The sequence below is a fragment of the Anguilla rostrata genome, chromosome 5 (assembly GCF_018555375.3).
Source record: "Anguilla rostrata isolate EN2019 chromosome 5, ASM1855537v3, whole genome shotgun sequence".
Taxonomy (NCBI): Eukaryota; Metazoa; Chordata; class Actinopteri; order Anguilliformes; family Anguillidae; genus Anguilla; species Anguilla rostrata.
The window spans coordinates 22,308,287-22,321,228 of NC_057937.1; the positions used below are offsets into that span (position 1 = coordinate 22,308,287).

The following is a 12,942-nucleotide window of genomic DNA, read 5'->3' on the forward strand; positions in this document are numbered from 1 at the left end:
AGGGAGTTCAGTCACGTGATTGCCGTCTGTGTTTACATTCCTCCGAGAGCTGACGCAGCCACTGCCTGTGAGAAGATACATTCAATCACAGCTAGGCTGCAGACACAACATCCAGAGGCGTTTATCGCCATTTCAGGTGACTTTAATCATGTCACCCTGGAATCCACACTGACTGCATTCCACCAGTTTGTGGATTGTCCCACAAGGAACAACAGGACAATAGACCTACTTTATGCTAATGTGAGAGAGGCATACAGGGCCACCCCCCTCCCCCCACTGGGGAAATCTGACCACAACCTGGTTTACCTGCAGCCACAGTACACCCCCCTGGTGAAAAGACAACCAGCCACAAAACACACTTTTAGGAGATGGTCTCCACGGACTGGAGTGTGCTACAGAGTTCGCATGGAGAGGACATAGAGGGACTGACACACTGCCTGGCGGATTACCTTAATTTTTGTATGGATGTGGTTGCCCCTGCTAAAGCTGTGCGCTGTTTCCCTAATAATAAACCTTGGGTAATACGTGAGGTGAAAGCGGTCCTCAACAAGAAGAAGGTGGCCTTCAAAAATGGGGACAAGGAGGCAATAAAGTCAGCACAACGCGAACTGAAGCTGTGCCTGAGGGAGGCGAAAGAGAGCTACAGAGGGAAGGTGGAGCAGAGACTGCAGGCAAACAACATGAGGGTTATCCTGAGGAATTGCTCTTCTTCCAATCCCACAGTGACCCCTCTGCACCAGTCTGACCACCACTTCATTTCCTTCTCCCTCCCTCTTACTCCCCTCCCTCCCTCCCCTCCATCCACTCCTACTGTCATGGTCCGCCGTAATCTCCGCTCCCTCTCTCCCTCCTCTCTCGCTTCCAGTGTCACTGCTTCACTCCCCACTCTTGAATCCTTCTCCAACCTTCCCACTGACTCTGCATCCTCCACTCTGTCTTCCTCGCTCTCCTCAGCACTTGACTCTCTCTGTCCTCTAGTCTCCAGGCAGGCACGCTCGTCCCCTCCCAGTCCGTGGATGTCTGACCCCCTCCGAACCAACCGGGCCAGCCTACGTGCAGCGGAGAGGAAGTGGAGGAAATCCATGGCTCAATCCGACCTGTCTGCCTACCAATCTATGCTAGCTACATTTTCTACCGCTATAACCTCTGCCAAAATTAATTATTATCAAACAAAAATTCATAAATCTGCCTCTAACCCTCATCAGCTGTTCTCCATTTTCTCCTCTCTCCTCAGCACTCCTTCCCCACCTCAGTCCTCCCTCGCTGCAGATGACTTTGCAGTTTTCTTCGATGAGAAAATTGCAGACATCCGCAGCTCCTTCACGTCCACCACCACCCTTCCCCACTCCCCAGCTCTGTTCCCTCCCCTTGTTTCTCCACTTTCTCTCCCTCACTGACTCTGATGTTTCCCAGCTCCTACTCTCCCACCGCCCTACCACCTGTGCTCTTGACCCCATCCCTTCCTCTCTCCTCCAGACCATCACACCTGACATCCTCCCATATGTCACCTCCCTCGTGAACTCCTCCTTGTCTTCTGGATGTTTCCCCTCTTCTTTCAAGCTGGCCCACGTCACCCCACTGCTGAAAAAGCCCACTCTGGATCCCTCTGTCATCCAGAACTACCGTCCTGTCTCCCTTCTCCCTTTCCTATCCAAAACAATTGAACGAGCTGCTTCTAATCAACTCTCCTCTTTTCTCTCCCTGAACAACCTCCTAGACCCCTACCAGTCTGGCTTCAGACCTGGCCACTCGACAGAGACCGCACTCCTCTCGGTCAATGAGTCGCTTCACGCCGCACAAGCAGCCTCCCATTCATCTGTCCTGATCCTCCTAGACCTTTCTGCTGCCTTTGACACCGTCAACCATCCCATCCTCCTGTCCTCCCTGGCAGCTATGGGGATCTGTGGCACAGCACTTGACTGGATTGAGTCCTACCTCTCCGGTCGCTCCTTCCAAGTCGCCTGGGCTGGTGCAGTATCAGCACCTCGCCCCTTGCCACAGGAGTTCCCCAGGGCTCTGTCCTTGGTCCCCTCCTATTCTCCCTGTACACCCAATCTCTTGGTCCTGTAATCTCTGCCCATGGGTTGTCCTATCATTGTTATGCCGATGACACCCAACTCTTTCTCTCCTTCCCGCCCTCTGACACTCGGGTCTCTGCTCGCATCTCTGCTTGCCTGAGGGACATCCAGAGCTGGATGGATAACCACCATCTTAAGCTGAACCCAGGCAAGACGGAGATGATCTTCATCCCTGCTCCATCCTCTAACCTTCTCGACTTTTCTATTTCCCTGGGGGACACTGTGGTGTCATCATCACCCACCGCAAAAAACCTTGGAGTGGTGATGGACAACAGACTGTCCCTCTCCCAGAACATCACGGCGGTGAGTCGAACGTGCAGGTTCTTCCTGTACAACATCCGGAGAATCCGCCCCTTCCTCACCACCTACGCAACCCAGCTCCTGGTTCAAGCGATGGTCCTGTCCCGCTTGGACTACTGCAACTCGCTACTGGCTGGTCTGCCAGCATCCGCCATCAGACCCCTGCAGCTCATCCAGAATGCTGCAGCGCGTCTGGTCTACAACCTCCCCAGACATTCCCATGTCACCCCCCTGCTCACTGACCTCCACTGGCTGCCTGTTATGGCTCGCATCAAATTTAAGTCCTTGGTGCTTGCATACCAGGCAGCTAAGGGGTCAGCACCAGGGTACATTCAGAGGATCATCAGACCCTACACGCCAGCCAGACCTCTCCGTTCGGCCACCTCTGGACGCTTGGCACCTCCCCCTCTTCGCGTCTGCACTTCCCGCTCCCGTCTGCTGTCTGTCCTGGCCCCTCGCTGGTGGAATGACCTCCCCGTGACGGTCAGAACAGCAGAGATTCTCACCACTTTCAAACGCAGACTGAAGACTCATCTCTTCAGGCTGCACCTCTCCCCACCCCTCTCTAGCCTATAGTTCAGCTCACTGTATCTAGCTAGGATAATTTGATTATGTTAGTGTATCTGGCAGGATTGTTTTTGTATGATTAGGTGTGATTCAAGTCTTAGTTTGTACTTGGTAGGATTCTTGCTTGCTGAACAAGCTTACTCTACAGGGTTGGAGTCCTGATCAATGTGGTCACTTCTGGCACTACGATCCTTACTTCACTCTAGTGTTTCTTTTGCGCCTCTACATCATGAAACCTATGCACTTGTTGTACGTCGCTCTGGATAAGAGCGTCTGCTAAATGCCTATAATGTAATGTAATGTAATGTAATGAGGGAGGTCTGGGATGGTGTGAGAACCCTCACAGGCTACAAAGCGAAGAGCAGTGTAGAGGGGGGGACAGTGGAGAAGGCGAACGAGCTCAACAATTTTTTCAAACGGTTCGACCGGTCCCCTCCACCCATCCCCCACCCCCCTCTAACCAACTCCAGAGCTGACCCCTCTTCCCTGCCCCCCTCCCATCCCCCTCCCTGCATCACTGCGGACCAGGTCAGGAGTGAACTGAGGAAGGTTCGCCCCAGGAAAGCAGCTGGCCCGGACAAGGTGTGTCCCAGGCTGTTAAAGACCTGCGCCGCTGAACTGGGGTAGCCTCTACAGTACGTCTTCAACCTCAGTTTACAACTAGGGAGAGTGCCCACCCTGTGGAAGACATCCTGCATCGTTCCGGTTCCGAAAAAGAACCGGCTAAGTGAGATGAATGACTACAGACCGGTGGCACTCACATCGCACATCATGAAGACACTGGAGAGGCTCTTCCTCAACCTCCTCAGGCCTCAGGTGCAGCATGCTCAGGACCCGCTACAGTTTGCATATCGGACAGAAGTTGGGGTGGAGGATGCTATCCTCTACCTCCTGCATCGGGCCCACTCGCATCTGGACAAGGGAAGTGGCACGGTCAGGATTTTGTTTCTGGACTTCTCGAGTGCCTTCAATACCATCCAGCCCCTTTTGCTTCAAGACAAACTGGCTAGGATACGAGTGGACCCCCGCTTGGTGTCATGGATTACCAACTACCTCACAGACCGGTCACAGTATGTCAGGTTGAAGGACATCACATCTGACACTGTGGTCAGCAGCACAGGAGCACCCTAAGGGACTGTGCTGGCTCCTCTACTCTTCACCCTATACACTTCAGACTTCAGCTATAACTCTGAGTTGTGTCACATTCAGAAGTTTGCTGATGACACGGCCATCATGGGGTGTATTATGGGGGAACGGGAGGAGGAGTATAGGAGTCTGGTGAGGGACTTTGTCATCTGGTGCCACACTAATCACCTGCAGCTCAACACCTCAAAAACAAAAGAACTGGTCATAGACTTTGGAAAGTCCAGACCACGCCCCTAACCAGTCCAAATTGAGGGGGTTGAAGTTGAGGCTGTGGGCAGCTACAGGTACCTAGGGCTGGTGCTGGATGACAAGTTGGACTGGTCCAACAACACTGACAATCTCTATAAGAAGGGCCAAAGCAGACTGTACTTCCTGAGGAGGCTGCGATCGTTTAACATCTGCAGGAAACTCCTGTGGATGTTTTACCAGTCGGTAATAGCCAGCGTTTTTTAATAGCCAAATTTTCTGACATCCATACATTTATGTCAGAAATACACTTCACTAAGGTGTCAATGGGGTTAAAATCATCTGGGGATACAGAGATATATAATTGGGTGTCATCAGCATAACTATGAAAATCAATTTTGTGCTTTCTGATGACATAGCCGAGTGGTAACATGTACAGGCTGAAGAAAATAGGGTCCAAGATGGAGCCTTGGGGAACACCACATGCTATGTCTCCTTTTCCTGAGGAATGATCACCCAATGCCACAAAGAAATCTCAACCAAATAGGATCTGAACCATTGGAGAACTCTGCCTGACAGGCCAACACAGTTCTGTCCAGAAGGACATTATGATCAACTGTATCAAAGGCGGCGCTGAGGTCTAAGAGAACAAGGACAGAGAGCTTTTTGGCATCGGTGTTCATTCTAAGATCATTTACTACCTTGACTCTGTGCTGTGGTTTGCCCTAAAACCAGACTGTAACATCTCAAGCACATTGTTAGTGCAAAGGAATTCATTTAACTGTAAATAAAGTAGATACCCTAATTGACTTAACACAGGAAATGTACGGTAAAATGAAATTTGTGGAGCTGTGAAAAATTTTGTTTGAATGTCTTTAGCGTAGTTGTATGTAAACTTTTGGCCTGTAAAATTGGTATGTAAAAATGGTAAACGATGAATTATCAAACTCCGAGGGACCTGAAAACCTTTAAATTATTTGGAGAATTATTAATATTTATGTTGGAAATGTAACAATGTGAAAAATAATATATATATTTTTAAACTTCAGGCCAGGTTCCCATTCTTCAAAAAAACAAAAACAAAAAAAAAAAAAAACTGGTCTGTAATATGAATACTAAATTTCAACATAGATGCCTTTAATGCAAAGCACAATACCTTTTTTTATAGAATGATCATTCATATTTACTGTAATGTAAGACAAGTAATTTGACCTCTGATTTAAAAATAAAAACACATTGATGTTATATTCTCCCAATACAACACCACACAGCTGCATACACAGGTATTTAGCATCCACTCAACACTTTTGACAGTATTTTAATAACAGGGGTACTGCAAACACGACAGTGTGTGATTATGTTGAACCTCACCTCCACTATGTACAATTGCAAGAAAAAGTTTGTGAACCTTTTGGAATTATCTGGATTTCTGCAATAATTACTCATTAAACGTGGTCTGACCTTCATTTTATTCACAATAATAGACAAAAACATTCTGCTTAAACTAATAACACACAATCAGTTGCTCTTATCATATCTTTATTGTCTAAACATTCACAGTTCAGGCTGGAAAAAGTGTGTGAACCCTTATATCTAATAACTGGTAGGACCTCTTTAGCAGCAATAACCTCCACCAAATGTTTCCTATAACTGCTGATCAGACTTGCACAATGGCTAGGATGAGTTTTATGCCATTACACCATACAAAACTGCTTCAGTTCATTGCTATTCCTTGTATTCCTTGCACGAATAGCCCTCTTCTCATGCCACAACATCTCAATTGGGTTAAGGCTGGACTCTTACTTGGCCATTCCAAAACATGAATTTTCTTCCATTTAAACCATTCTGTTGTTGATTTACTCATGTGATTTGAGTCATTGTCTTGTGGCATCACCCAACTTCTATTAAACTTCAGGTGACAGACTGCTACCCTGACATTCTCCAGTAAAATGTATTGATACAATTTTGAATTTTTTGTTCCCTAAATGATTACATGTATTTCAGGTCCTGAGGCAGCAAAGCAGCCCCAAACCATGATGCTCCCTCCACCATGGTTCACACATGAGATTTTGGTGATGGTGAGCCGTACTTTTTCTCCCCAAACATACTTGCCATTTCTGTAAAGAAGTTCAACTTTTTTCTCATCCATCCATTGAACATTGTCCCAGAAGCATTGTGAAACATCCAGGTGGCCTTTTGCAAACTTGAAACATGCAGCAATGTTTTTTTGGAGAGCAGTGGTTTCTTCCATGGTGTCCTCCCATGAATACCATCCTTGTTTAGTGTTTTTCTTGTAGGGGACACGTGAACCGAGACTTTAGCAAGTTGAAGAGATTTCTGCAGGTCCTTCGCTGTTCTTTTTGACCATCTTCAGCATTGCAGGCTGCATTCTTGCCACAATCTTTGTAGGATGCCCACTACTAGGGAGAGTACCAACAGTGCATTTGTAGACAATTTGTCTTATTATGGATTGATTAACCCCCAGACCCTCAGAAATACTTCTGTAGACTTTTCCAGCTTAAAGTCCTCTGAAAATTGTTCTGATCAGTGCATGGTTCACATGAAGAGATGTTTTTGAGAAGAGACCTTGTCAGGAACCAAACTCATGTCATTGATTGGAACACCTGACTCTAATTAGCTTTTGGAGAACTCATTACTTTATAGGACATACATACTGTAAATGTCTAAATGGTGCATTGAGTGTTGACAAGAATAAGTACAATTATTTGTTTGTCATTAGTTTAAGCAGACTGTGTTTGTCTGAGGAGGGGATAGGAGGGAGTGGGGTTTGAGAGTGGAGTTAAGTCTTCCTTAACCCCACCCTTTCTTCATTTTACTGTATCCCTGATGTAAAATCAGTACAAACTGAAACTAAATAAAAAACCCTCAAGGTTGTGTTATTAGGTCAGTGAGTTATTGGAACAGAGAGAAAGAATGGGAGAAAAAGAAGTGCATTGTGCATTATGCATATCCATTCAGGTTTTCATTTGAATCTACCATGAAAGCAAAGCATATTAGCACTCATGAGAGATCTGAATTCAAAAGTGAGGATGTGATCAGAAAGGGTAAAGCAGGGTTCATTTGTGACAAAACTAAATGGGGCTGAGGTAAAAAGGGTTATTCAGTGGAAGGAATAGTTTATGTAATGGTCACTGACTGCCTGTAAAGGCCACAGTTAAACATTACAGTACAACTTCACTGACCTTCCACAGCATGGCTGACTGGAAATATAAAGTGAAGATTATCATAATGTCCAAACTTTGCATTGAATTCACTTTGGTAGTGAATGACAGTACTTTGCTTTTAAAATGTACTGTCAGTTCATTACTAGAGTTAATTACTTTTGTAAGGTGAATAGACAACTGTAGGGACCCTAAGAAAGAGATTCAAAAAGTATTTACCTGCAGGTTCCCAGAAGTCACGGGTTGTGTTTGAGCTGAATTTAATAACTGGTTGCCACTTTTTTCACAGGAAAAAATCTTTATTATAGAAAATACATTCTGGTCTTTCAGAAGATATTCATCAGATAATTTTTTAGAAAGCTAGCATTTTGTTGCAATATTGGCCCAGTTTAGGATGCAATAAACAACCAACACATACTTTACAAACTGGTTTCTATATCTATAAAAAATACACTTTATGTATAATTTAAAAATAAAAGCTTTGGTTTATTTAATTTCAGCCTCTTTCTTTCTATTTTCAATCATCCCCCGCCACACCCCCATTACATTTAGATAATACAGTACCATTTAACACTTCCCCCAATTCTTAATTACTGTATCTGTATATGTACTTAATTACGACCACATGTAAGCTTATTGGCAAGAACAGACTACTCAACCCATCAAAGCTAGCAAATTTCCCTCTTGTCTAGATAGAATTCAGCACTGGTCATCCATCGAGCCTGGTCTTGAACTCTCCAAAGCTGCCGGCATTCTGAGTTCTAATAAGTCATGCTCTGCTTTACTAACTTTAAAAACCTCCAGATTTTTACATTTCCATCACTGCCCTCTTGGTCTTCTGACAGAGCAATGTTAGTGCATTCATTACAAAACTAAACACCATATTTATATTTCCGAAGTCTCATTCTGATTAAATTCAAGACTGATTGATTTGTAGCTTATAAGTTTGTTATCCTTCGCTGCTTGTTAATGCTCTTGTTAATACAATATTAAAGGGGATCTGCATTAGAGCTGGCTGAAATACCAGCATGTCATGGCTACAGCACCTCTTCCAAAACAAAAATGAAAGAGAGCTGCTTTGGGAGAAATTTGATCTAGATGGATTTCACTTGTCAGTTTGGCCAGGCTCATGGTCGTGTCCTGTACTAGCCCAGGTACATGTGGTGGTGGCATTTGGTCCAGGCAGGTACAGAGAGGCAGACATTGTAAACATGTGTTTCTGGTTGGGTACAAATAGTTTGTGGGATCTTGAGCTGGCCACTTTTAATCATTTTTTTGGGGGCAAGGGTGAGGGGGGAGGTCCAGTCTTCTAATGTAAGTCACTAATCTTGGATAATGACTATTGGAGTGCTGTTTGTCAACATTGATCTCAAGTGTTTTTAGAATTCAAATCTGACAATAACATCACACCGATTAATCAGCAAAATTTAAAAAAGGAGAAAAGCCATTTTCATCCAACTTTGAAATGAAAATGAAAAACATTTAAAAAAATGGTACTGAGGTGACAAATGCAACCAATACTACAGTATATAGAACAAATTCTAATGAGGAGAACATGGAGGGTGGGCTCTGCTTTTTTTAACCAACCAAAGTACTGTTTTTAAGTGACTGACTGGCTAGCTGCCTCCGATCACACATGCCTCATTGAGGAGACAGCAAGAACTTGGCTTTCATAATTGTAGGTTAACTAGATCTTAAAAATGCACCACAGATCTGTTGACTCTACTGTCACCACACTTGGTTTTCACAAACTAGGAGGCTGTCCCAATATGCACACTTGATCACACTTGCACGCTTGGGTACTTGCCGTTCACGTTCATTTGCTTCGCATACTGTAAGTGTGCAAGTGTGTACCATTTTTCGAATAATCAAAAGGGCAGTGCGCTTGACGTGCAGGTAGACTTATGCTATGGTTGCTCCAGATAAATATTTGGCCAAGTACGCAATCCCACAATTCACTAAGTTGGTGACATTTTTTTTTGATGCAAGTCACAAGGTTGCAGGTTGGGATGGCAGGTATGCCATCCCGCCAAGTTACGCCTTGGCGGGGGCATGCCCCATACCTATACAGCACAGAGAGTTTGGCACTTTTCGGGGTTCCCCACAGAAATAACCACAACAGCCACAGACACTCAGCCCTTAAAAACATTAAATTCTGTACATTCTGACCCCATTTCAAAAACAGATTTCATAAACAACTTCACATGTCCACACAATAAAGCCGCAAACTAAGGGGATTTTGCGTTTTCTCCTTCTCCTTCTTCTTCTTCTTCTTCTTCTCATTCTTATTTTTCCTGCCGCCTATCCCACTAATAACATGTATCCCCATTGGACATTTTACCGACACCCGCCAAAATGGTGATTTTCACACTTTCTCGGTTTTATGTGCTATTTGCACAAGAGCCATTGAAGAAACACAATGAGTAAAGTATTAAATATGTCCATTCTGCATTTTTCGGAGAAATATACGTTTTAAATTTATCGTCCTATTTTAAACCGGTTGAGAAAGTTGTCAACTTGGTGCTTCACGAACACAGTAACCACTCCCCTTTCCACGCCCCGTAAACCCATGGATAACTCCAGACCCATAGTTTACGCCGCTAGCTTACAGGCAAGACAATGAAAATATTTGACTAACGTTAGGTTCACTTAAATTAGAGTGCCTTTTAAGGACTATTAGATTATTTCTGGTTATATTCATTTAGCTAGCTAACGTTCGTTTGCTTTCATAAGGCAATGTTATCGATAATGTTAGCTAGCTAGTTTGCTTTTATGAGGATGTTATAGTTGTGCTTTTATCTTAACTTGGCTAGCTAGATAGCAAAAATTATGATTGGATATAAGTCAACGTCTTTACCTTAGCTATCTATTGGTACTTCATATACTACTAAGCTAGCTAGCTTGTGAAAAGTCTCCCAAAAACAGCACGTATCATGGGGGTAGCTATGGTAACGGGGCACGGTCTGTCAATCATAGCTAACTGACAGTTCTCATTACCACGCCCAGACGGTTCGGGTGAACTTTTATAGTGGGAAATTTCGGCTTAGAAAAATATGTTTTAAAGTACATTGAAATGACTGAATAATACAAAAATTATGCACATTTGTTTTGTTGTTGTCTAAAGACAACTGGGAAGTGTCACGTTCAACCACCATGTTACTCCTTTAACCTGCTTTTACCCTCACTAATAATTGTCTACTACTTCTCAATTATTGCTTTTGCACCATATCTACCAGCCGTTCCCCGAACGTATACACTGTATTATGATGTACCGTCTGCACGTTCAATTGTTAACCGGCTACAATATTGCAAAGCCATATGGATTCAACGGGAGCTCTTCTGAGCTTACTCGCTTGTGTTCTTCTTTAAAACCCCGGACAGGTTTGCTAATGATATTTCACGCATTGCATAGCTATGTCATGGTGCTGCCCCTAACAAAGTGACAGACTGGTAAACCTCCGGTTGAACGATTGAATCCCGCCTCGTCCTCAGGCAGATAATTTCCTCTTTTACACTGACGTTCTCTTACGCTCATATTTGCTTTACCAAAACTCACTCATGGCCACCCATATGCATTTCATGACGGCAAATGTATTCCTTTTATTAAAAAGTTACACCAGTTCACCGCTGTGCCATTTCTACTAACTACATTTCTTCACTTGGCTACCGTACAAAACCTTCTTATCAGCAAACGCCACGTTTCTACATTCATGTTACCTCGCCCTGTTCTCTATCTAGCCACATACAAACAATTACTACGTATATACGTTCTGCAACTCCCCATTAAAACATTACATTTAAAATCATGATTCACTCATAATTATAACTACTAGTACTGAACATGAAAAAAACACAGCAGTGCAATAGATTTCACACGTTACTTAACCCTCCACTTTAACAGTTAACACTATATAGCGACTGTTATATATACCGTTCGATAAGGAATATAAGCTCGCTCATGGTCACTCCATTTACTTCGCACTATACTCCGTGATCATGTTAACCTTCACCTACATGCCCATTCTGCTAAAAACATATTGTTTCAACTACGGAATTTCGTAATTTCATCCTAATTTCTCTCACACTGTTGTTATTTTCTCATATGCAAAGCCTGCTGGGACATATGCGTCTGCTCCTATTCTCCACTATCATGTTTTCCGGTTCTAGTTTAGCAAAACAGCGAAGAGGATTCCTACCTGCAGATAAGCCTATCAAAATGCCTTATAAACCTTACAAACACTAAAAATGCATCTCCACGAAATAACAGACAACGGAGCAGAACAGAAGGATAAACCTTACAAACACTAAAAGTGCATCTCCACGAAATAACAGACAACGGAGCAGGACAGAAGGCTACACAAGTTGCAACCTAGGGAGTTATAATTCTACGGGCTTGCTGATTCTTTTGTCAGTCAAGGCTCATTGGATGGACGTCAAATCCGTGAGTACATACACTGGCCATATTTCATCTGCGTTTCTGATCCGTTTACGCTTACGCCACTGCATCCTTTCTCACAGCCACTGTTTTACATATATAGCAAACCGAAACTGCTGAACGGTACACGCTCATCAGACTGTACAAATTCACACAACGATAGCCATAATCCACAACTGTTTCTTACAGGGTCGCATTTCTCTCACTCATAATAAAACGCTTTGCAAAAAGAAATGATATCTCATAAAAAACACGTTTTCAACTTACAAAAATGCCAAGTTACTCAAAAGTATTGATATCAAAATGACGCCAAGTTACGGTACTACAAACAATATAGGCTATCTTGCCTCACCGAAATGACATAAGATGTATTTCAAAGCAATGCTACCCAATATTTCCTCAGTTCTTTCAAGTCACTTGGCCCTGTGTTTTGTAATCTTACCATTTTACAATGTCATGCAAACTTTGTGTCACATCAGAGTCAAATATTTCGAATTGCCTCATGGAACACATTGAAATTAATGTACAAAACTGCTGCCGAGTAACTACAGGAAGCATATTTCTCCAGAAAACATGTTTATACTTGCTTCTGAACTGAATTTGAGTACATGTGCAAGTTATTGTATATTTGCTACGTACAATAAATACTGCATGTAAAATACATATTGTACATACATACATTGAGAACTTCTTTATCCCCATGGGGACATTTCCCTCGCAGCATGTTACATTCACATTTACGAACACACACTTATACCAAGAAACATACTATCATTCACGCAACAGAAAGGCTGAGCAGTGAAATACATACATACCAATACAAATTGGACATATACACGCCTATTCAATCGATCTTGACTGTGAGAGAGCCATCCACACATATGTTTGGCCTGTCCATGTAGTTAGCATGCTTATACACAGGGCCAAGTGACTTGAAAGAACTGAGGAAATATTGGGTAGCATTGCTTTGAAATACATCTTATGTCATTTCGGTGAGGCAAGATAGCCTATATTGTTTGTAGTACCGTAACTTGGCGTCATTTTGATA

At 43.5% G+C, this 12,942-nt stretch overlaps 1 protein-coding gene across 1 annotated transcript; it reads left to right on the forward strand.

The window, feature by feature from the left end:
- Positions 1 to 2,044: 2,044 nt before the first annotated feature.
- Positions 2,045 to 3,279, forward strand: LOC135254973 (uncharacterized). Its single transcript, XM_064335618.1, has one exon. The coding sequence runs from the start codon at positions 2,196 to 2,198 to the stop codon at positions 2,952 to 2,954; it is 759 nt and encodes a 252-aa protein (XP_064191688.1). The 5' UTR covers positions 2,045 to 2,195; the 3' UTR covers positions 2,955 to 3,279.
- The last annotated feature ends 9,663 nt before the right edge of the window (positions 3,280 to 12,942 follow it).